General features: G+C 39.5%; 3 protein-coding genes across 20 annotated transcripts in view; 1 reads left to right on the top strand and 2 right to left on the bottom strand.

Moving 5' to 3' along the window:
* Positions 1 to 5,120, bottom strand: part of LOC129721517 (serine/threonine-protein kinase 10) — a 65,329-nt gene extending 60,209 nt beyond the window's left edge. For 6 of the 14 annotated variants that reach the window (XR_008727410.1, XR_008727419.1, XR_008727420.1 and 3 more), the window contains exons 1-2: positions 4,943 to 5,120; positions 3,584 to 4,168 (exon numbers count right to left, since the gene is read on the bottom strand). The gene's annotated coding sequence lies outside the window, so the exon portion shown is untranslated. Of the gene's footprint in view, positions 1 to 3,583; positions 4,187 to 4,687 lie in introns of all 14 variants that reach the window. The other 8 variants (XR_008727412.1, XR_008727411.1, XR_008727414.1 and 5 more) reach the window with 8 other exon arrangements.
* Positions 5,121 to 6,628: 1,508 nt separating this feature from the next.
* Positions 6,629 to 7,382, top strand: LOC129721515 (NADH dehydrogenase [ubiquinone] 1 alpha subcomplex assembly factor 2). Its single transcript, XM_055674184.1, has 2 exons — positions 6,629 to 6,995; positions 7,059 to 7,382. The coding sequence occupies exons 1-2, from the start codon at positions 6,751 to 6,753 to the stop codon at positions 7,258 to 7,260; spliced, it is 447 nt and encodes a 148-aa protein (XP_055530159.1). The 5' UTR covers positions 6,629 to 6,750; the 3' UTR covers positions 7,261 to 7,382.
* LOC129721514 (poly(U)-binding-splicing factor half pint) overlaps positions 7,278 to 25,894 on the bottom strand; it is a 31,795-nt gene continuing 13,178 nt past the window's right edge. For 3 of the 5 annotated variants that reach the window (XM_055674179.1, XM_055674182.1, XM_055674181.1), the window contains 4 exons: positions 10,609 to 10,737; positions 9,390 to 9,675; positions 8,667 to 9,170; positions 7,278 to 8,600 (listed from right to left, as the gene is read on the bottom strand). In XM_055674179.1, coding sequence (XP_055530154.1) covers positions 7,646 to 8,600; positions 8,667 to 9,170; positions 9,390 to 9,675; positions 10,609 to 10,737 — 1,874 coding nt within the window. In that variant the 3' untranslated portion in view covers positions 7,278 to 7,645. The remainder of the gene's footprint in view (positions 8,601 to 8,666; positions 9,171 to 9,389; positions 9,676 to 10,608; positions 10,738 to 25,894) is intronic. The other 2 variants (XM_055674180.1, XM_055674183.1) reach the window with 1 other exon arrangement.

Raw genomic sequence — 25,894 nt, 5'->3', positions numbered from 1 at the left:
AAGCAACCCCATCTTTCCGCTTTTCCGGTAGGCATTCCGTTTCCCAAATCTTGACAATCAGCCGATGCAGACAACTGGCCAACTTACCCGAGCCCATCTTGAGAAGCTCCGCTCCGATACCGTCCTTTTCTAGCTGCCTTGTTGTTCTTAAGCCGCCGGATAGCAGCATTAACTTCGCCTATCGATGGGAGTGGCACATCTCTTTCGCTTGCTGCACCGACAGAGTCTCCTGCGTCACAGGAGACCAGACATGCCTGTACGCCATTTAGATGTTTATCGAAGTGCTTCGAAGTGTTCGTGTTTCATGAGAGCGGTACAACTGTTGTAGGTGTTCGCACTCCTCCTCCTCCTGGCGGCACTTAATCCTGGAAGAGTTGGAAGAGTGTCTCTTTTTCTGTTTGTATCACTCCACGTTCTGACAGGTGGCTCTTCGCAGCATTACTGCCTGCGCTGCGTTCTTTTCATCTAACATCTCGAATCATTCGTTACGTCGACTCGGTGCTTCGCGACCTAAGACGTTCTCCGCTAGCCGCTATTCCAGCAGACATCTAGAGGGGCTTCTTCAAGCTCGTCCTCTTCTAGCAGTGCAGTTTCGAGAGAAAGTGCATAGTTTTCGGCAACTTCGGATTGCTTCAGCCGTGTGATATTATACCTTGGTGGGCTACGGTACCGTATGTTGTTCACAACAGATAGATTTCACCATCACTAGGTAGTGGTCCGAGTCGATGTTAGTGCCCCGAAGTGTTTTGATGTCAATAATGTCCGAAAAGTGCAGACGAAGTACATGCTAGCGGGTGGTGCTGAGAGTAACAAGACACGCTTAGGTAGTATTGTGTTAATCAACAGTTCGTGTACCTTAGCTCAATGGTGACTGAAAACAACGATACCAGCCGTGAGATTAGGAGACGAATTATCAGCGGGAGGAGTGCTTGCTATGGGCTCCACAAGAAATTATGGTCGAAACGTCTAAGTCCCCGCGCAAAATGCACCTTGCACAAAACGCCTATTAGACCGGTTGTTCTCTACGGGCATGAGACGTGGACAATGCTTGAAGAGGACCTGCGAGCGCTTGGATTATCGAACGACGGGTGCTAAGAATCATCTTTGGCGGTGTACAGGAGAACGGAGTCTGGAGACGGAGAATTAACCATGAGCTCGCGCAACTCTACGGTGAACCCAGCATCCAGAAGGTCACCAAAGCTGTACGGATACGTTGAGCAGGGCATGTTGCGAGGACGATTTAAGATAATTTCTGGCCTCTGAGCGTCATTCTGGCTGAAGAAACACCCATATTGGGTGTAATTCGATCATTTTCGGCTATTTCCCAGGAACCGGAAGTCGCCAACCTAGAATCTAAAATGAGATCTGCGGTCGATTTCAGCTGCTATGTATCATTCTAGATCCGGAGATACTCATGTTAGACGGAAATCGGCCATTTTTGGCTGTTTTCCAGAAACCACAAGTTACCATCCTACAATTTATAATGGTATTTATAATCATTACGATTCCAGAAATACCCATATTGGCTGGTATTTGGTCGTTTGCCGCCGTTTTTCCGAAATCGGAAGTCGCCATCTTAGAATTCAAAATGGTATCTGTGGTCCATTTTAGCTCCTGTGTATCATTCTTTATCCGAATATTTTTACATTGAGTGAAATCGTCCATTTTTGGCTTTTTTCCAGAAACCGGAAGTTGCCATCTTACAATCCAAAATGTTGGCTGAGGTCGATTATGGAACATATTTGTTAACACTAAAATCATTCACCTGCCAAATATGGTCCCATTTAGTTGACTAGTTCGCGAGATGTGCAGAAATTTGTGCAGAAACATGTGCTTCCAGAAGAGGAAGGGGCGTCGAACCATTGTGGACATATTTGTCACCCTTTAAAACATCCACATGCCAAATTCGGTTTCATTTGCTTGGTTTGTCCTTGAGTTGTGCAGAAATTTATGTTTCATTTGTATTGGGCCCCTCCTTTCCAGAAGAAAAACCCCTACATACAAATTTTCACGTCGATCGGTTCGGTAGTTTTCGTGCCTACATGGATCAAACAGACAGACCTACAATTTTTTTATATGTATAGATTACAACATCAATATTTTAGAACCTAAAGAGTGAATATACATTATTGGAGCGTTCATGTAAATCTATTTTTACAAATAAAAGTTTGAATGAGAAAGGCTGGGTCTGACCGCTAGGTGGATTAATTTAGGTTTTTTTTTTAATATTTTCATAATCAAACTGGGCAAAATCAGTTTGATTAGTGGTATTTCTTTCTATTTATTATAGGTAGCTTTTTTCAACATTCACTTCTTATTTACATCAGCTAAAGTCGGGTACTTTTGGCATATTTGGCCAGGATTGATTCTAAATAAATTTGATTCTTAAAACAACTGTTTCTTAACAGTCATAAACGTGTCGCTTGAATAATTCTAGAGATTTTTTTAGAATTTATGGCATATCGTCGAGCTTCGTAGCCGCAAGGTTACAGAGTCCGCTTTGACAAGCGAATGGTGATAGGTTCGAATCTTAGTAGAACCAAACCATTCGTTCGCAAAAAGGACTTTAAGTATGGGTTTATTCTCAGGCTCTTCCACACAAAATCTTCTCTCCAGATTTAATAACCTCTCGTCTAAAGCTTCGATAATATCATAGACTATAGCACGTCTACGCTGTTAGAGTGATAGCTTGCAGGAGGATATGATAGAATCGATAAGGAAGAAAGTAGGTTACTAATTTGGAATGAGAAGACGAAAAGTACTATAACTTCCCTCCAGACTTAATAACCACTGATCTAAAGCTTCGATAATATCATAGACTATAGCACGTTATATGCTTTTAGAGTGATACCCTGCAGGAGGATATGATAAGGTCGATAAGGAAGGTAGTAGGTTATTAAGTCTGAAGGAGAATACAAAAAGCACTATAACACGGAGCAGGTTACTTCTCAATAGGTAGCACTGCAAAATGGTAAATTAAAAACAGAAATGTGCAAACAGCAAAAACGTCCGGACAATGCCACAATAGATCAAACAACTACTGGTTGCAGTGGGGTCCACACAAAAAAAAATGGCATATCGTGAAATACGAAATAATTATTTATTTGAAAAAAAAAACTTCAAAAAGGATTCAAAATATAATATACGGTATCGTCTTAAAGGAAATTGGTATAACAACGGAACATTAACATCTGTAACTTTAATTCCACAGTAGTTTATAACCATATACGAATATGTTACACACATTAGTCTAGAAACACAAATAGAAGCCACATTGAAATGAAAGTTTGAATCGTTTATGACAACAGATTCTGCATGTCGCCACAACCCATTACTCTACTTTGCCTAGCTAGGTTTCGAATAAAGCAAAACATACAAGAATTCCACTTGTCCGTATACGACTCTCTCATTCCGATTGGACCGTGCGCTGTGCCACGACATACGTGTGAGCTGGTGCTGAGCAGTGCAAAGAAGGAAACGTCAAAACTCAACAGAATCCAACATGGAGTAGATACTTGGTGCATTGGGTACAGTGATTGTGTGTACGGTACAGTACTCCGTATTATACGTTTGCGGGACTTACCTCTGAAATTATAAACCGTATCGAATTTTGCACAGCAAAATAATACTTCTAATGTGTAAATCCTTGCCACTCAAAACACATTTGCGTTGATTTGCAATGTTTATGTTGCGATCGTTATAATTATACCAAACGATAAATATGCCTTTCTAGCTCACCAAACTTTTTTTCCTGTTTGGTCACATCACTGACACTGCCGAATTCAATCACTTTTCTTCTTTTCTGGCGGCCACAATCCAATTTTACACTTTTCGCTTCTTCTGCTTGTACGTATTTTCGTTCATCAGCTTTCGGGACAATCATATTCCGCTCAACAAATATATCATCCGCTTTTTAGTAAAATACGTAAAACCTTTTCCATTTTCTACAATTGATGAATATTGTTATGAAGTTTAACTGCGTCTTCCGGGTAATCCCAATTTTATCCGAGAAAAAACAATGAATCGTTAATCCGATAACCGCAGTTCATGGCGCACTTCCTTTCAATTCAAAAATGCGGAAACAGAAATGAGTCCGATCTTTTTCAGAGTTTCATTTAAAAACCTTGTTCGCGACACGGCACTGCTTGCAATAAGTTCTATTCTGTAACTGTAAAAAAATAACTTACTATTGGTATGGCATTACTCTTTAGTTAATTATAATTGTTTGTACAGGACGATACACAAATAATAGTGGTGTGGCCCCTGTTTAGTTAAGAAATTCGCTTCTGAACAAGGAAAATTTCGATTAATACGCCGTTACTTCGTTATTTACAAGAACTTTACTTCATTTATTGAACAATGTTGCCAAAGGTAGAAATGAAATATTGAATCGAGAATTAAATTGGAAACTTTATCGCTTTATAACAGATAATAAATGCAAACAAAAGTATCACACAAACAAAAACTTAGTAGATAATAATCACTGAATCATTTTATTCGATCTGAGAGTTTATTAACTTTAAGCTGCAAGTTTAACAATCAAAAACTGGTCCTTTATATAATTTTACATCAACTTCAAATTCACGGAAACGTAAAAATAGTCATAAAAAAACAAAAGTTTGAAGTATAAGGCAAAATCATTACCAGGTTAATAAATTGAAAACAATATAATAAACATTAATCCAACCTTAGAACCTTTTCGAAACAGAAAAATATAATAATCACTGTGGAGAAACACCGATGTTAATTCTGGCATCACTGTGCAACCAACGAAGCAGTCGTCACTTTTTCGCCTTTTTCGCTGCCATTAAAATTTTACTGTAAAACCGAGCCCCGAGGCAAGCAAAGATCGGAGACGTAGTGGAAAATGTATCCCATTTCAGACTTAGAATTATACCCTAAACATTGGCCCAACAGCTTCACTTTTTAGCACAAAACACACCTCGCGGAAAAGATAACCGATTTTCACATATTTTGCTGGTGAATTTCCACTTTCACCAGCGCTTTTCCACGTTTGGAAAAACTTTATCTATCACTTAAACACTTATGTCTCTTTCACCACGATCGACAGCCACAAGACCTTCTTCGCTGACTGGCTTCGCTCGATGAGTGAGCTTGAGCTTGGATTTCTTTTGGAAATCGTTTAGCCCTCTCACTCTAGCCAACGAATATTATCTGTCGGCATTGGCAGATTCCGCACATTCACACGATGGCAAAATAAGACGGAGAGCGAGGGACAATCTATTCGCTTCTCTCGTTTCTCCAGACAAACAACTTGTCATCTCTTTTGTGCATGTAATAAAAAAAAACTTGACATTTGAGATGTCAGCCAGAAAAAATGTGCACACACAAATTTGGTCCTCATCAGTGCAGGTGGTTCGAATTCTACACTCAAAATATTTTTCACGTTATTGTTACGTGAAATTTCCTGTACTTATTCATTTTCGGTCAGTTTTCATGATTTATGTGACAAACATAACATCTACGTGAAAATCACATGCATACTATGTTTTATTACGTAGTATCTACGTAAACTTGGCAACGTCAAACAGAATGAACTCTCCCTGCGAAAATATACAAGAATCAAAATGGTGAAGCTGTTGTGTAATTAGGTCTCTGAACATAAAATTGATTTCACCGATGGCTTGCCAATGAGTGAGATTTAGAAAAACCATAATTTAACATGGAATCTTTAGCTTACATCATAACGTGAAAATTATTTTGAGTGTACCATTCAATTCGACGGCATTTTTACGAGGGATGAGTTACACTCAAAATAATTTTCACGTTATGATTACTGGAAAGTTATGTGAATATTTTCCACTGTCATTTTCACGTAGATTTTACGTGATTGTCATTTGAGTTCATCATGATCTAGTGAGATGATTTATCCTGTGAATATTATTCAGTAGACATATGCGTTTCATGTGATTTTCACGTAGAATTTAACTACCGGTGTAGTAAAAAGCATTTGATTAACGGATAGCTACTACGTTTTATAAAACGTATAAATTTCGATTGTGGTTTCCCAAATTCTTAAGAGAGAAATTAGATTACAGAATTTGTTGAAATATGTTGCTAGATAAATCGCACGGGGATGCAAAATTTCCAATTTGAAAATGGGTTGAACGACATAAAAACTGGCAAATATTAAGACATCCACCGTCGATAATTACTGTTAGCTGCTACTGTTTATGTTCAGGTAACTCCTGGATCTTTAAACTGAATCTGTGCAAAATCTGTAAGCTAAAGATTCCATGTCGAATTATGGTTTTTCTAAATCTCACTCATTGGCAAGCCATCGGTGAAATCAATTTTATGTTCAGAGACCAAGTTACACAACAGCTTCGCCATTTTGATTCTTGTATATTTTCGCACGGAGAGTTCATTCTGTTTGACGTTGCCAAGTTCACGTAGATACCACGTTATAAAACATAGTATGCATGTGTTTTTCACGGAGATGTTATGTTTGTCACAAAAATCATGAAAACTGACAGAAAATGAATAAGTACAGGAAATTTCACGTAACAATAACGTGAAAAATATTTTGAGTATACTCTGCTGGAAAGCATGATCCAAAATGGGGAAGACGCCTTTTAATTGATGGTTATTAAAATAATTTGGCATCCCTGACTGTCAAAAACAATCGACAACCGCTTGTTTATCAAAATATTTATTGTAGATGATATCAATTTTACATAACGCTTAATGTTAGGTTTTTAATTTATAAGAATCGAAAAGTTCTACACAATGTCAAAGCCACCATCACGAAGTGTTATTAAAATGATATTTACTAATTTTTTCAACTCACTCAAACCACGTCAATACAAAGGAAATTATGTAGGTGAGGATTACTTTGGAAATAAATACTACGAAATTCCGGCGAATCCATCCTTAGGCCAGCGTAGAAATCAACGGTGGTTCGAGCCAACCGAGAAAGAAGCTTACGGTCAGGAAATTACCGCCGAATGGGAAGCTTGGTTGCGTGGTAGAAGGTAAATGAAAATTGAAATTCTTATGTCGTTCACTGTTCATGTTGAATATTTGTTGTTTTAAAGAAAGCAACCACCAACAGTTGAAGAATTGACGCAAAACCTAGCAATCATGAAAATGAAGGAACGTAATGCAGCTGACTTGGAGAAAAAGTACGGCAAGCCAAAGGACGCAGCAGAGCTGGAAAAACGAACAACCGGAATTGGTTCCTTTCCCGATTATGAAGAGTACGAGATTACGCCTGGGAAGGGCAAAAGGGAAAAATAACTTCCTGGCGAAGACGATTGAACTTTTCAATATTTATTTGCTTGTTCTTTGCAAGAAGCGTGAATGTATTATATGTACAATTAAATTAGTAAACTAGAATTAAATTATGATTTGAAAATCAATCGTTTCAGATTTATTTTAACGTGATCCAACGCGAGTGTTTTCTGTCTAGATATATATACTTTTTGTATGTGCATTTTTTTTCTCATGCATTTGAATAATATTGAATAGTAAAATAGGTTATACACTTTCTTCTTAATCCTGACGCTGGGGGGTTGAAATACACTTAATTGTTGCAGCTTTGTATGGGACACGAAAAGTTTCGCATTCGGGGATTCAACATGGATCAGAGTGTGGTCACGCTCTTCGTCGTTTGATTGCGTCTTTAGCCAGAAAGATCGCCATGGTCAAAGAGCGCTTGGTCGTATGATTCTGCCTTGACCAGTCGGCCAGCGAAGTAGCGACCGTGGAGTGCTTCGCGGGCTTTATCTGCCTCGGTGGCCTGTGAGAATTCAACAAAAATTTTAACAATTACGTCCGTGTTGTCGTCCTCGGCATAATCGCCTTCGGATTGGCGCTCCTTGTAGATAATGACCCGCTCCACAATTCCATATTTACCACACTCGTCCTGAATCTCTTCCTGCAGCGATTCGTCTACGTCCTCTGGGCCAACCATGTTACGCAGAATAACGACCTTACTTTCGCGTGGGCGCATAAGACGCTGCATTACTAAATGACGTGCACTCTGCCCCTTGATGGACATAGTTTCCTGCTGCTGTAACGTCTGCGGTTCTCCTTCTTCCAGCAGTTTTTTCTGCAGTTCTTCCTGCTGCTTTTCTTGTGCCTTCTTGAGTACTTCTTCGGCCGTGGCATTCGGGTTGGCCGCAGCAGCAGCGGCAGCGACTGCAGCGGCGGCCGTTGCTGCAGCAACCGCAGCCGGATTAGCTCCACTCAATACTGATTGCAGTGGTTTAGCTGCGCTAGCCAAAACCGGATTAACGAGCAGCGATGATGTCAAACTGGTTACATTAGTTACTGGTGGAACGAGTAATCCGGGCTGCGTGATTACCGCCGCCTGCCCTGCAGCTGCTAACTGCGCTTGCGCAACCAGGTTTGCGTTGGCAGCCGTGGTAATCGTCTGCGTAATCGGAAGGGCCCCTAACCCGACCTTTAGGGTCGGCGTTGCAGCCGACAGACCCAGCACGGCGTTGGTTGCAACGGCGTCCATAGCTTGGATTTTAGCTGTGGCAGCAGCTGCAGCGACGGCAGCAGCCGTTGGCATCGCCGAGTTAGCAGCTGGACCCATCAGCGCGTTTGGTGGTGTTATAGAACGACCGACCCTGGAATTGATAATATATCATTAAATCAATATGCTTTGCAACGATAATGTAAAGTGTCTTTCTCACCTTAGTAACTGCCCGCCAAGATCAAAGAGATTCATGCTTGCGATCGCCTCAATCGCTGATTGATTTGTTTGGTACTCGATAAACGCGTATCCTTTGTGCGTATGTGCAGCACTACCCTGGGACATCTTGCAGATGACAATAGGCCCGAAGGCTTCGAAAACGCTTTTAATGTCCTCTTCGGTCAGATCAGGATGAATAGATGCGATATAGATACGATTATAATTCTTCGCTTCCTCCTGAATTTCATCGATAACTTGCTGCGCTTGAGGCATATTGCTTGGTCGTCCGACCTTGATGTTGCGCCCTCCTAACATAGCTCCATTCATTTGCTCTAGAGCCAGTTGTGCTCCTTCTGGGATTTCGTACTCAACGAAGGCGAAACCTTTATGCTTCTGAGTTATTGGATCCCAAGACATGTTGATTGATTTGATAGGACCGAACGGAAGAAAAGCAGCTCGGATAGTATCTTCCTTAAGTTCGAATGATATGCTGCCAACGTAAACTCTGCAAAACGAGAATGAAAACCAATCAAATAATTTTCTGGCTGCTATCGCTGTTTTTTTGTTTCTATTATTCTATATTAAATCAGATCTTATCAGCACAAAAGGTCATACAAAAACGGAGTTCATCTAGTGTTTGACACTAGGACTCAACGGTCCTGTCCCTTGCAATTTTGAGTAACATCATTAACAATTTGGAGTCTAAAAATACAACGGAACTTACCTGCACATCAATGCCAGTGCCTGCTGTCGTTGCACTTGAGTGCGCTGGCTAGCTAACTGCTGCTGCTGATGGGCAAGAGTCTGCTTCATCAGAACCATCTTGATGCTTTGTTCCATGGCATATTTTTTAGCACGCGTAACCAGTTCATGCTGCTCGGTGGTCAAACGTGGTAAAGCTCCACCCAATATACCCAGAAGAGCAGAGCGTGTTCCTGGACCGAACGCGACATCTCCTGACTGGCGTAAATCGTACACCGGTTGGGCAATATACGCCGGGATTTTCGAATCTAGGAAGAAACAATTCAGTATTAACCCATCTGCGAACGACAACCGAGAATGTAAAATCATTGCAGTTCTCGATGAAAAGTTGATTGTTTGGCAAGTTCCTTGCTTTAAAGTTGACTGTCTGAACACCTTTTCAAGGAGATGATAGAAGAGAACTCTGAACGTTGCGATGATTTGCTATGCCTGGCCAGTAACCCGGGAAGAACAACCGCATACATTAGGTAATGATTTGTAGCTGCTCAAATGAAATGATTTTCACCAAGTCATATTCGTTTGTTTTGGAGAAAAACATAGATAGAGGAAAATTACAAATAAAAAACTTCAAAAGCAATGCTAAGTCGAGATGCTATTTACCGCTTATCAGTAATACAAAAGTCCCATTGAACCATTCATTGAATTGATTTAGGTCTGCCTGAAATTTTGACAATAAACGAGATGTCGATTGTTGCTAAAATATTTTGTTTATTAGATATAAGCAGTACTATTCATATTAAACAGTAAAATTTCAATTGTTTGCGAATGAAAACGTGCATAAAAAAATCAAGAGTCAAAACAGCCGTCGCCGAATTGTTTTTTTTTTAATTTTCTCCCAGATTAGCACTATTTACCGTAATTTTGTAATAACGAATCGGACTAGTGTTCAGACAATCAACGCTATTGTTGACTATTACATAGAATCTGTCATATAACATTTCTCATTACTTCAAGCGTTTTTCCGATATTTTATGTGAAACCATAAAACTACTCAATCAAGCCTTGCTAAGTTCAAAAATACTAACTGCAGCAATTATAAAAAAAAATCAGATACGCTGTAACAAACGAAATAGATCGGTGTCGAACTGTCGCTGTTGCTTCGGATACCGATCGTGATTTTTTTTTAAATATACTTCTTAACATTTGCTAAATCAAGTGATATTAGGAGTTAACAGCTGTACTTAATTTCTGGGCTGTAGATGTCGCCCGTGGTCGGCTCAGCATCATGGAATCGATCCCTGCTAGCTTCGGGCTTTCAGCAGGTTTCATCACATCGATATGAGCCACGTTTGTGTGGTGAACGATCTGGTCTGAAAAGATTTCAACATGTTCGTTGTGTTATTGGACCGTCGGTATTATTTTTTCTCTAGAAACACAAAACATTCTACCATACGCCAAGATTGTAAAGGAGCGAGTTAAAAATGTATTCCCAGCTGAATTTTAGCACGCTCCCAATAACAACATATTTTACTACTGTTGGTTTTGTTCGTTGTGAGAGAGTAAGTACATTTTTAAACTACAGATCTCACCGAAAGTATTTAATATGTGAGGAATATGTGAATATGGCACAATCTCACCCCGGCTTACGGTACTCTTAAAATAATAATACAAACTAAGCAAACTTTATTCTATAAATGTCCTTTTCTCGTGGCACACAGCTTGTTTTCATAGTAAGAAAAGATATATAAAAAACTAACAGAACTGAAAATTAAATCGAAACTGTTGTTGTAAATATTACTTGTGTTAATACAAATAAGATATTTCGCTATTTCTTATACTGAATCTTATTCTTGTTGTTCTCAACATTCGTACAAAAGATCGAATTTAAGAAACTTCGAGTCGAGTGATGGGCGAATCCATTCCACAGTGGTTCCATTTTTTAAAAAGGGCGGTCATGAATGTTGTTTTAACTTAAAAACGTCAATCTAGGTGTATTTTTCGATGCTCAGTTCGAAAATCTCTTCTATTTTGATGTATTTTTCATAGGTTCGCGGCCACGGGTCATCTGAAAGTACTGGTATATTCTACCAACTTTGTGTTTAAGACTTTTTCTATACTATGCATTTTCTCAGACTTCCATTGTTCGTTGCCAGGAATTTCATTAGTGTATACACACAGAAGAAATGATTTTCTCGATGTGCATTTAAAAATAATGAAATTTTTCGTTTGGATTTATTTGACACGGCACAATACATATAGAGAAAATAACAATAAGCAAAATAATATAATTCACAAAATAAAAGTGATGAAATAAAAATCCTTCTGCGTATTGAACGGAGACTACAATCATTGAAATCCTTTTGAGGCTGACCACGAAAAAGAACTGTTCTCTCCTTCGTGGTGTTATCGTTCGATAATAAATGATCGATCTGCTCCATTTCGTTCAATCATGTGGCATATCAATTTATGCACTGCAGCTATTCGCATAGCAGCAATCCTATGTTAAAGTTCTTTTTTTTTTGCGGAAATGGGTCCTTTTTGGCATGCTCTTTAAGAATAGCCATTAAAATCGAGGTTGTGGGAGTCAAACCTTACTTTTTAAATGGCTATTCTTGAAAAGCATGCCAAAATGGGCCCATTATCGCAAAAAAAAAATAAGAAAACACTCAAATTTTACATAGGACTATTATGCGAATAGCGGCAGTGCAACTGCACTTTGTTCTCTTAGATTATTTCCAGTGAATTGGTAATTGGTAATTGGGTGCAAATGCAATGTATTCGAACTTACAATTCATCTAGCTTCAAGTTATAATAATCCAATAGCGATGAGTGTATAGTAGGGTGCCAATCATCGTATGGAAAAAAAGTGACCAGAAAATTTCAAAAAGAAACCCTATACAAAATGTTCACCTGCTCGATAAAACACCCTGTGCAAAATTTCAGCTCAATCGGACTTGAAATTGGGTGGCGTAAAGCGATTGAAGTTTGGCCTTTTTGAAAATCGAAAAATCATAATATTGTGCAAAAATGAGTATAAAATGAAAAAAATCACTTTTCACTGAATACCAATAGAAAAATTCCTGAAAATATGTTTGTTATATCATTGTCGTTAGGGTGGCAATGTTGAATTGGAAAAAATACCATGTAAAATGGTAGATATTACAAAACAAATTTACAAAATGTTACAAAAAACTACTCTGTGCAAAAAAAAAAATCTCAACCAAAATTAAGATTGTGTCTCGCGGAAAATGTTGAATGCTTCCATGTCATTTGCCAAGTCACACACGGAAGGTGCATGGAATTTGAATATTTGAAAAAATTTTTCGATGCCAAGTGTCTTAAAAGTACATGAAACAGTGGAAACTGATGAAATATGTTTTTTTATTGGTGCTTATTACGGGAGTCACTTCACGGTGAAATATATTTCACTCTCACGCTCACTCCACTTTTTTAGACCTATTCCCGATTCCACCTCAAGTGAGGTGACAAAAATCACCTCCGTGGAGTGAGATTGACAGTGAAGTGAAATTGAGAATAGGACAAGTGAAATGAGATTGTTTCCCAGCTCAAAAATCTGTAAGTCCCAGTAAGTCGTTTTTTTTGTTTTTTTAGATAACACCAGATCTTGACGTGTTCTACATTTCTAAGACATTCGGCATCAAAAAAAATGTTTTTTTCGGCATCGAAAATTTCCTGAACTAGTTTGCATTTTTTTCATCGGGCAAAAAAATGAAAATTTGACCGCTTTAAGGCACGGATCAAATTCTGATTCGTTTCGTTACTGAAGAATAAATCCAATATTTACCATGAGATCACAAATCAATCAACTTTAAAACTTATGGCATCTTCGTGGAATCATTTCACCGTTCAAAATGGGCGTGAAATAATTCCACGCGAAACGCCGCTTTTTCCGTTCTCACTTCACTGATATGACACTCATAATAACCCAGATTCCACGGCAGATGTCACTTTGCGACGTTTTTCTCACTTACGTGAGTCCCGTAATAGGATTTTGTTCACTTCACTCTGATTTCACCGTGAAGTGACTCCCGTAATAAGCACCATTTTGTTTGAAAATTCTACTCTCTAGGACACTTGTACTTGTTTTTTCGAATGTTGTACCAGACAATTTATTCGTTTTATTTACCACAATAGTTTTCTTTGCCAACACTTGATCGAACACAGAGTGCTCTGGCTTATATAATCGGACAATAGACTGTATCGATGTTATTCAGTGATAATGAGAGTATAGGGATCTCAATCAGATACGCAACACAATTGACTCGTTGTTTCTGGGTTTGCGTCGTTTTGACAGTTCGACCATACATTTTCTGTCAAGTTTACATCATCAGAACGTGAACGTGCCCATTGGCTGAAACTTTGCATAGACGTTTTTATAGGCAAAAGATGCCATTTTGTGCTATTGGTTTATTATTTTGAAACACAACTCATTTTTGAAAAGCTATTGAAAAATGCTATTTCGGATAGGTATTGCTGATTACAAATATATTCAGAGCCAACACGGTTCGTTTGAGCGGTGTGACGTCTTCGGCAAAGTTGTAGGTAATAGTTTTGTCTTTCAAAAAAAAATATACACCCTAAAAACAATTATTTTTTTGAAAAAAAAATTAAAAGAAAGTTAAAAATCAATTATCGAAAACAGCCCTTTTTAAAAAAACTGATTTTTTTAAATAAAAACTACGAAAGATTACCTGAACAACGAAACCGGTCATGGAGAAATCAGAAAAAAAGTAATAATTTTTTTTTTATTTATTTTTTTTTTTTCAAAGGGTACATATTTTTGGAGGAAGAAAGTTATTATTTACAACTTTGCCAGATACACTATGCCGATCAAATAAACCGTTTGACTGTAAACATATTCTTAATTCCTCATAGAGTGCTCTATTGGAAATTAAAAATATGTCTCCAGTCGAAACGGTTCGTTTGATTGGCATAGTGTCTTCGGCAAAGTGATCAATTTCAAAAGATAAATTCTAAACATTTTAAACTCCGCCTTCCACAATTGAAAAAACGACTTAGTCCCAGAGAGTCGATTTTTGCACAAAAAATTCAGATGACACCAATTCTCGACGTTTCAAGCGTTTTTAAGTCATTTGGCATCAAAAAAATTTTTTTTTGAAAACCGAAATTTCACGTACTCCCCCCCCCTCCCTTGGGTGATTTTTAGATTTTCAAAAAGGCCAAACTTCAATCGCTTTGCGCCACCCCATTTTAAGTCAGATTGAGTTGAAATTTTGCACAGGGTGTTTTTTCGAGCAGGTAAACATTGTGTATAGGGTTTTTTTTTGTGAAATTCGAGATGACCATTTTGGCTGGCACCCTAGTGTATAGATTCTAAAACATGTAAGGGGCCATCCATATACCATGTGGACAGCTTTGGGGGGGGGGGGGGGGGTTGGCTAATGTCCACGGTCCATACAATTTTTTTAGAATTTATATGGGCAGTTGTCCACGGAGGGGGAGGGGGGGTCAAAATCGTTAAAAATCTGTCCACGTGGTATGTGGATGGCCCCTGACTTCTCCTGATTACTACCAAATTTTCCAACACTTTAAAGATGCATATCTTTCTGGTCCTGGCAAATGATCATCTAAGCAATTAACCTAGAAATATGTTAACGTCAAACGATATTTGTCAAAAAGGGGTTTAATATGAATATTACCGTAGAAAAACACACAAAAACAAAAAAACGAAGAAAACATCCCAAAAATGACCCCTTTTTTTAATTAACACCAGCCAGTCGGCCGGTTTCGGCAGCCAAACTATGTTTTGGACAAATCAACCATACCTAACGAACATTTTGATGCATTGCACTTACGTAAATTCACTTAAGAGAATTGTTGACATATGAAAATACATTGATGATATCTATTTATATCGATATATTTTTATTAACAACACAATACAACATTACCAAAACCACTAAAAATGGCTCAACATTTCTTGTTTTTGGATCTCCATACCAAAAAACACGTTGGAATACATAAATTCATTAAAAAGGGATGAAATTGCACGTAACCTGATGATATATTTTTACAGCTGTTTAAAAATGAAAACTACGCTCACTTCCAAGACCCGCAGTAAACAATCCATTCGTATTACAATACATCAATTGATGCCATTGTTAGCTTTAGACTACGAAGGATACTGAGAGATGAAGAAATACCTAAACAATGAAATTTGATTTTTGACATTATGACCTATGGGGCAACCAGATTTACTACGAAATGCTGAAACACGGAAGACTTAAATCCGAAAGGTTGAAAACACGAAAGGCTGAAAGCTACATATAGCTGAAAAACACGGAAGGCTGAATAACGAAAAGCTGAAAATTCGTAAGTAGAGACAGTGGTAATTCGCGGCAAAAAAGTTGAAAATTCGAGGGTTGCAAAAGTGAAAATATTCAAATTTCGCGGTAACCTTTATCTCCAGAAAATATAAACTTAAGTATTTTTTGGTTAAATAAAAAACACGCTGCGTTCTGTATCTACCTAGTTTCCGGTAATCGATAAATATTTAATTGCCAACCGGAAAAATTCAGGAAAACGCTCGCGATCCGAATATCTATCAAAGTTTCAATACCAATCTCACTGTCGAGTACAAAAAAAAAATGTTTGCTTGTACATCCTTAATTCATTTTACAGCTTGTATTTTCTGGCTGTACACTCAGGAATTCTATCTTGCAGGGCACCAACCGCCAAACCTTTGCTCGAAGCAGATCTAGCAACAGAGCCGTCCGAAGACAATTCAACTCAGATTGCCGAAATCTAGGGACCATTTGGTCGGAGTTAAAAATCAGGACAACTTTTTCCAGTACAAATTTCATTTGAGCGGTTTTCTTTTTTAGAGGTATCAATAAATAAACACGTAATTTGAGACTTACACTTCAAAATACGCCACTCATTTATTAAGCAGAAGCAAAGCCTTGGTGCTATATTCCGATTCGGAACTTGACCTTCTGTTTACTATACACAGACTTCGCAGCCAACCGTTAAGTGTACAGGACAATTGCGGGGCTAGCGCTACGATCCTACTGACACTAACAGTCTCTCTCGAGTCAAGACTCGAACCTACGACGACCGACTCTTTAAGCCAGCATCGTACCTCGAGACCAGCTAGGGGGACTCATTTATTTAATCAAAGTATTTCTCGAATTTTGCAACTTTGATTCATTAGGCATTAGTAGATACCTAAAAAATGCAGCACACGTAAACTGCTTAAAATTGGGTCCTAAAATTTTACACGGTTTTCTGATTTTTATATATAAGTTGAAAGAGTGCAATTTTTTGAACAACACGTGATTTTTAAAAAATGTTTATCGTTGCCCTTCGATTTTTATATAAAGTATAACAAACTGCTCGAAATACCTTGAATGACAATTCTCCTATATATCGTACGTGTGCGAAATATCATTTAAGACATTCAAGCAGTTTTTTATTCATTATTTAAAAATCGAAGGAAAACGATAAACATTTTTTAAAAATCACGTTTTGCTCAAAAAACGCGGCTGTTTTAAATGATATATAAAAACTTGTATCCGGCTTTTTACGCGTCATAACGGCAGACGTTAAATTGCAAAATTTGTATTGAACCATCCACCCTTTTGACAACTCTGCTCATGTCAATTTGAAGTCTCTACGTATTTTATCAAAAAAGAAATAAATCTGGCAACATTTGTGTTGCCAATTCCTCAGAAATCCCAGAACCAACGTAAGTAGAGAGGTTCGCATATTACGAACACGCATTATAGCGACTTTAATACCATTATGGTGCTAAAAAAGCTGGATAGCTTTAGGACCCAAAAGTCAGATAGTTGAGGGTTGCAAGAACTAGAAAATTTCTCTCGACAAAATTCAATCAAAGAAAAATCGTTTAAAATGAGTCCGTTTCGTTCCGGAGTCAAAGTAAAAGTACTGAACAATCTTCAACATTTCTGAATATCCGGCATCATTCAGAAAAATCAGGACAAATGTTAAAATATGAAAAATAAATCAGGACGCTCCAAACAGATCTCAAAATCAGGACATGTCCTGCTAAATCAGGACGGATGGTATCCCTACCGAAATCGCGTTGTATAAGAGCGGTTGTCGTACTGTTTCGTGTCATTGGCTGTGTAGAAAAAGGCCTCCCGGTGCCATCTGGGTGCCTACAAATCTTCAGCTTTGTCCGTGTTGCTGATTTTCATGAGTTTCGTAGGTTACAAATCAAAATGTTTCATGACTGACATAGAATGCTGCTGTTTTCCATTACTTTCACGGCATTTCGCAGATTTTTGGGAATTTCGCGACCGATGCTGGATTTCGCGGGAGTCGCGGCTTCCGCGAAATCGCGATTTACCACTGTCCCTATTCATAAGGTTCAAAATTCACAAAGTTCATTTCTGTCGTTTTTGCAAGACACTCACGGCCTACGGTTGGCTCGATTGTCTGAGATGTATGCTGTCCTTACCCACTATTGCTCGTTTGGACTTTACTAGAAGGTCACCCCTACAAATTAGTAGACCTAGGAAAACGACGCACCTATACACTGCCTATAATCACATAATTGTAACATTCGACATTTTATGGATTTCGTGCTTTTTATTGAAAAACGCTTAAAATAGTATGTACTTTTTACATCTGAAAAAATATACTCATGTTTGTTTGAAAAAAGTCATAAGAAATACCAAGTTGTTTTGTCACATAGCGTAAATAACCGCATAATTGTCACACTACTTAACTTTTTCAACTTTTTTGTCAAAAAACCTTCCATCCAAATCCACATCTGCATCCTTTGGAACTCGGAAGTTATTCTGGTCCGGTAACCAACCACCGGTGATCCGTTTCTGATGTTCAGCTTATGCTTGTTGAATACAAGAAAAACTTCATTTCCCTTGTGATATATTTCAAAAGTACCTTGAAAGTGACGGAATAAAAGTATCATTGCAAAAATTTCAACCAATTTGACTTCAAAAGTAATGTTCAATGTATACATAGTGTAAAGTAGTTCTTTCTTCATGATAGTAAGTTTATTTGAAGTGTCTATTTGCAAGAATATATTGGGAACAATGCATTTAAGGTCAAAATATAATAGTGTCATTTTCTCGAACAACCCATTTGCAAATGTTACAATTATGCGATTATGGGCAGTACAGAGGTAATCCCCCCGCAGTCTCGCCCTGAATCATCTATATAAATTCAGATGTTGCCGAAAATTTCTTTTCCTTTGCACAAACCATTCGATACTCAAACCTTGTGAAGATTTGCGTCCGAAATTTTCAACGATTTTGCTTCAAGTTCCCAAAGTTTCGGCCTTTTGTGGTTTTAGCCCTTTGTACATTCAGCTTTTTGTATATGAGCCGTTGAGAGCAAAAGTGGTACATGTGCCATTAGGTTAATATTTTTTATGACTTGTTCGAATTTTGCCTACTTGACAAAATGTAGCCTAATGAGCATTCAAAGAGCAAACAAGCGAAACCAAGCATGTCCTGGGGAACCAGAGTGCATTCGAACAAACATAGAAATAGAAATTGGCTATACTTTTGCTTCGTGCGAAAATAAGAATGTTAAGTGTAATCTATATTTATATAAAGAGACCATTCGTTGTTTTGCTTTCGTCTCGATTAGACGCAAATTGTTTCTCTCCGTTTGATTCGCAAAATAACAATACACGAGTTATCGTACGGGTGTTTTTTTTTTTTCGATTAGTTCTTGTGTTGTGCGATAACAATAGCCTGCAGTTTATCGGCAGAAACATCTTCTGCACACTGGTAGGGGCAGGCTACCCCGCCAAAGATCAGATACGCAGCTGATATATCAGCAAGAATAATTCTCCCGCACCGCTGTTACCCCGCTAGCAGCACGGACCACCATACGATCGAGCGAGTGGAAGTCAACTACAAGTGGCATCTACAAGGTCGCGTGTAGGATACGGCCACTGTTTCACAACACGAAGCTGGATCGTCATTGTTTGTTCTGCGGAGACACTCGATTGATCCTACTATCAGCCGTGAGGTCGTGACTTAGACGTTCGGTGAAGTATTCACTTTAGATTTTTTATCATTATTATTAATATTATTACCATCAATATTATTATTATTAATATTATTATTATTATTATTGTTGTTATTTTTATTATAATTATTATTATTATTACTATTATTACTATTGTTATTAGTATTAGTATTACTGTCTTTTTTTTAGTTTGATCCCTTGTAGTTTGAAAAATTGTTTTTAAAATTTAATATCAACTATTTGATCCCCCCCACACATTCGAATATTTATCGTTTGTGTGCGGTAGAGCGTAACGCTCCCGCAAAATGGACGACATGCAGGTGTAACTTTTCCTGGATGTTGAAACAAATGGGGAAGAAATTGAAATTTCCGCCAGCAGTTCTCCCTTACCTTCCCCTGTACCACCCCAGCTACCTAGCCCCGTACCAAGGGTACCGGAAATACGGGTAAAAGCTTACCCAGATGCCGCTAGAGGTCCCTACGTTGTTTACTTCCGGCCCATAAAAAAACCTTTGAATATAATTCAAATAGGCAAAGACCTGGCAAACCATTTTTAGGCCGTAACCGAGATTACGAAGGTGAGGCCGAACAAAGTGCGAGTTGTCGTGAGTAGCTTGAAGCAAGCAAACGAAATTGCTAGCTACGAGCTCTTTACAATGGAGTACCGCGTGTACATCCCTGCCAAAGACGTGGAGATCGACGGTGTGGTTACCGAAGGAAGCCTCACGGTCGATGACATTTTGCGTCACGGGGTTGGCTGCTTCAAGAACCCCCTGATTCAAGATGTAAAGATACTGGATGTCAAGCAATTGCAATCAGTATCCATCGAAGAAGGGAAGAAGAAATTCCTCCCTTCGGATTCCTTCCGTGTAACATTCGCCGGATCCGCACTGCCGAACTACATCTCTTTGGACAGGGTTCGTCTGCCTGTACGCCTGTTCGTACCGCGGGTCATGCATTGCCAAAACTGCAAGCAGTTAGGTCATACAGCCACCTACTGCTGCAACAAGGCACGCTGCAGCAAGTGCGGAGGCAATCATGCTGAGACCGCTTGCAGTGAGGATACTGTGTCTTTAAAGTGTCTTTACTGCGAGGGAACTCGGCATGACCTTTCGGCGTGTCCCACGTACAAACAGCGCGAGGAAAAAATTAAGCGTTCCCTCAAGGAACGATCAAAGCGCTCTTTTGCAAAAATGCTTAAGAGGGCTGAGCCACCCTCGACAGGAAACATTTTTTCCTTTTTGCCAACCGATGAGGGTACCTCTGACGATCCCGTCGAAGGGTGTTCTTATGCCATGCCAGAAGGATCTAGGAAGAGGAGAATGATCAACTCTCCTAATCTTTCTCGCAAAGGCCGCAAGATAACCCCTACCGGAATGACCGGAATGACCTATAAGCCAACACAAAAAGGAAGCGGTGAAGAAAAACCGAAGCAAGTTCCTCCCGGTTTTAATTTTAAATCAAACCAGGAGTACCCACTACTTCCTGGGGCACCAAAAACCCCTCGTGCACCCATTTCTCGATCAGAAAATAAAAAAGAAACAGGGTTCATAAAATTTTCTGATATTGTGGACTGGATAGTTAAAACATTCAACATACCAGATCCCCTACAAAATATTCTTCTTGCCCTTCTTCCTACAGTGAAAACCTTTTTGAAGCAACTAGCAGCAACTTGGCCCCTCATTTCAGCTATTATATCTTTCGATGACTAATACGGCGAAAAAGGTTAGGAATTTTATCACTGTATTACAGTGGAATTGCAGAAGTATCATCCCCAAATTCGATTTATTTTCTCACTTGATAAATACATACAATTGTGACGCATTCGCGCTCTCTGAAACCTTTCTCAATTCAAACGATCAACTCAATTCCCACGATTTTAACATTATTCGTCGAGATCGAGACTCACACGGTGGAGGGGTACTTTTAGGGATTAAAAAGTGCTATTCCTCTTCTTCAGAATCAACCTCCCCTCGATCTCGAGTATTGAAGTCGTTGCCATTCAAACCAATATGAATGGAAAAGATCTTTGCCTTGTTTCACTATATGTACCTCCAGCCGCGCGGATTGAACAGAAGCAACTTTCTGATATAGCAGAATTGCTTCCCGCACCTTTTCTGATAATGGGAGATTTTAACTCTGACTGTTCGCAATGGGGGTCGCTGTACGACGACAACCGATCTTCGTTAATCTGTTCCTTAATCGATGACTTCAATATGACACTTTTGAATACTGGGGAAGCGACACGTGTACCTAATCCTCCAGCTCGTGAAAGCGTGCTTGACCTATCCCTTTGCTCGACATCACTAGCGTTAGATTGCCGGTGGAAAGTAATCAATGATCCCCACGGTAGTGATAACCTTCCAATCGTTATCTCAATTGCTAATGGTTCAACTCCCCCGGACCCAATCAATATTTCATACGACCTTACTCGTAATATTGATTGGAAGTCATATGAGACGATCATAGCGGAATCCATCGAGTCTCACGAGGAACTTCCTCCGGAGGAAGAATACGCGTTCCTTTCTGGCTTGATCATCGACGCCGCGACTCAAGCTCAGACGAAACCGATACCCGGGGTAACGATTAGACAGCGTCCTCCCAACAAGTGGTGGGACAAAGAGTGCACTGAACTGTACGCGCAAAGGTCCTCGGTGTATTTGGCCTACCGAAAACACGGTACTCTTGATCTGCTCCGAAAGTACGATGTACTGGATAGACAGATGACGAGTTTAATTAAAGCGAAAAAACGCGGATACTGGCGGCGGTTTGTAAACGCGTTGTCAAGGGAAACAGCGATGAGCATTCTTTGGGACACGGCCAGACGCATGCGGAATCGTAACGTTTCTAATGAGAGCGAGAAATGTTCAGGCCGCTGGATACTCGATTTTGCCAAAAAGGTCTGCCCGGACTCTGTACCGGAACAGAAAACCTTTTGCGACGCGTTTTTAGTAGCTACGGAAGAGCCTCCATTTTTGATGGCTCTCCTCTCGTGCAACAATAAAGCTCCAGGGTTGGATAGAATCAAATTCAACTTGTTGAAGAATCTACCCGACTCTGCAAAAAGACGCTTGTTGGACTTGTTCAACAAGTTTCTTGAGCTAAACATTGTTCCGCACGACTGGAGGGAGGTAAAAGTCATTGCTATTCAAAAACCCGGAAAACCTGCCTCTGACCACAATTCTTATAGGCCGATTGCTATGCTCTCTTGCCTCCGGAAATTAATGGAGAAAATGATAAAAAATGATCCTCTTACGGTTAGACAAATGGGTCGACACAAATGGTTTACTTTCAGATACTCAATTTGGCTTTCGCCGGGGCAAAGGGACGAACGATTGCCTAGCGTTGCTTTCTACTGAAATTCAACTCGCCTTTGCTCGAAAAGAGCAAATGGCTTCTGCATTCTTGGATATTAAGAGGGCTTTTGACTCCGTCTCTGTAAAAGTTTTAAGCGAGAAACTTCACTCGCAGGGACTTTCACCAAATTTGAATAACTTTTTGCTCAACTAGTTGTCAGAAAAGCATATGTATTTCTCACATGGCGATTCGACAACTTCCCGAATTAGTTACATGGGTCTTCCCCAGGGCTCATGTTTGAGCCCTCTTTTATATAATTTTTACGTCAAGGACATCGATGAATGTCTTGCAATTTCATGCACGCTAAGGCAACTTGCAGACGATAGCGTTGTATCCATTACTGGTAGCGAAGCTAGCGATCTGCAAGGACCATTGCAAGATACCTTAGACAATTTGTCTGAATGGGCTCTTAAGCTGGGTATCGAATTCTCTCCGGAGAAAACTGAGTTGGTCGTTTTTTCTAGGAAGCATAACCCAGCTCAGCTGCAGCTCCTACTAACGGGTAAAACAATCTCTCAGGTTTTAGTCGCTAAATATCTCGGGGTCTGGTTCGACTCTAAATGCACCTAATATGAATTAGGTATCTGACACAAAAATGCCAACAGAGGATTAATTTTCTTCGTACGATTACCGGAACATGGTGGGGTGCCCACCCAGGAGACCTTCTAAGGTTATACCAAACAACGATATTGTCAGTTCTTGAGTACGGGTGTTTCTGCTTCCGCTCCGCAGCAAACACACATTTGATCAAACTGGAACGAATACAATATCGTTGTTTGCGTATTGCCTTAGGTTGCATGCAGTCGACCCATACGATGAGTCTTGAAGTGCTAGCGGGTATCCTTCCGTTGAAACATCGCTTTTGGAATCTCTCTTATCGGTTGCTAATTCGATGCACAGTTATGAACCCATTAGTAATTGAAAATTTCGAGAGGTTGGTCGACCTTCAATCCCAAACCAGATTTATGACTTTATATTTTGACTACATGGCTCAAGATATTAATCCTTCTTCATACGATACCTCCAATGTCGTACTTTTAGATACTTCTAATAATGCTATATTCTTCGACACCACCATGAAAGAAGATATTATTGGTATCCCGGATCAATTGCGACCGCAAGAGATCCCTAAGATTTTTTCCAATAAGTTCAAACATGCTGGTTGTGATAAAATGTTTTACACTGATGGATCTAATCTAGATGAGTCCACTGGCTTCGGTGTTTTTCACGAAAATTTTACCGCCTCCTACAAACTCGATGCTCCTGCTTCCGTGTACGTCGCAGAACTTGCCGCTATTCAGTACTCTCTTGGGATCATCGAAACCCTGCCCATAGACCACTACTTCATCTTCACAGACAGTCTCAGTTCCATCGAGGCTCTGCGATCGATGAAGACTGTGAAGCACACCCCGTATTTCCTGGGGAAAATACGGCGGTTTTTAAGTGCTTTAACAGATAAAAATTACCGGGTTACCTTAGCGTGGGTCCCTTCTCATTGTTCCATTCCGGGCAATGAAAAGGCTGACGCTTTAGCTAAGGTGGGTGCTATTGATGGCGATATTTATAGTAGACCAATTGCTTATGATTAATTTTATAGCATTTTGCGTCAGAGAACACTCAACAGTTGGCAATCATCATGGAACTCAGATGAACTGGAACGGTGGCTACATTCCATTCTTCCTAAGGTATCGACGAAAGCATGGTTCAAGGGGTTGGATGTAGGTCGGGACTTCATTCGCGTGATGTCTAGACTTATGTCCAATCACTACACGTTAAACACGCATCTCTTTCGTACAGGGCTTGTAGACAGTAATCACTGCGTTTGTGGCGATGGCTACCATGACATCGAGCATGTTGTTTGGTCGTGTGCCGAATTCTGTGATGTTAGGTCCGAGCTTATAGATTCCCTCCGGGTCCGAGGAAAACAACCGAACGTTCCCGTTAGAGACATTCTGGGAAGCGGTGATCTTCAGTACATGACACAACTGTACTGTTATTTGAAAAAGACTGACATTAAAATTTAATATTCTTTTGTCTATTTGTCAGAATACCCGTATACGACGCTGGAAACACGAACACGAAGAGCCTAAATCTATGTTTGAAAAACAAAAAGAACACCAGTCGAAACACAAATAGATCGTATATCTTAATTAGTTTAAAGCAAGAATTGTATCTCCCCTCCTCTCACCATTAATCCCCACTAGCTCGTAGTCGGCCGCGAGAAATAAAAAAAGGCCTCCCTCCTTTTCCCGCTAATCTAGAATTAATAAAAAGTGTACTTGGCTCAGTTAAACTTAAAATTGTATCGTGCCGTGTCAAATGAACCATATTTAAATTAAATAAAGAGACCAGAGAGTAAAGTGTAAACCACAGACTAACAGACATTACACTTCGAGCAAATTTTCAATAAAATTATCGTTCGGATAATACCAGAACTTTACGTTAGTAACACTAGCGCCTTCTACTGCCGTGTTTGCGCTGCGTCTTGTTTTCCGACACCAGCGCTAGCGTACGTGCATGTGTCAATTTGGGAACCACAAAGTATTTATGAGATTGCAAGACAGCGCCCCAGATGATGTTATCGCGCGATGACTTTCATTCAACCCGGTGGCATCACTGACGTTTACGTACAACATGAGTGAAGCCAGCATTAGCTGGATCACTGGATCAATTTCACATGCAATTTGACAGCTGATTCATCGAAACACGGGAAAAAGCAGTGTTCATACGTGCATACAGCGTCGGTGTTCAGCTGCAGTGTGTTTATTATTGTTTTCGGGTGATGTATTTATTGCACATAACGTCGAGTGCTTAGCTTGATGAAACAAAAAAATGAATGCGTTGCATCATTATAGAATGTACACAACGTTAATTCTTGCCGATTTCGAACGGTGGTGTTTCTTGTAGGCGGCTGACATCGCGCGATGATTTAGGGATTAACATCTCAACGTATATGTAAATGAGATAGTATATCAACGCTACCTTTAAACATTAACAAAGTTAAGCTAAGCTTTTATTTACATGAATAAATTGATTCGAGCGCATAATTCTGTACAACATATATTATGCTTCGTTCGTCATGCTTACACTGCTGTGTGAACAAACCTTCAAAAACATAGATGAGACTAGCGCCACTGTCTTTCACGGTAGCTTCAGGAA

Source organism: Wyeomyia smithii, chromosome 2 (assembly GCF_029784165.1).
Source record: "Wyeomyia smithii strain HCP4-BCI-WySm-NY-G18 chromosome 2, ASM2978416v1, whole genome shotgun sequence".
NCBI classification, from domain to species: domain Eukaryota; kingdom Metazoa; phylum Arthropoda; class Insecta; order Diptera; family Culicidae; genus Wyeomyia; species Wyeomyia smithii.
This window is presented reverse-complemented; position numbering and strand designations above follow the sequence as displayed.

Bases quoted from the DNA above. Each gene is read 5' to 3' on its own strand.
- LOC129721515 (XM_055674184.1), top strand. From the start codon at position 6,751: ATGTCAAAGCCACCATCACGAAGTGTTATTAAAATGATATTTACTAAT. The intron at 6,996-7,058 runs GTAAATGAAAAT...GTTGTTTTAAAG, and splicing joins GCTTGGTTGCGTGGTAGAAG to AAAGCAACCACCAACAGTTG.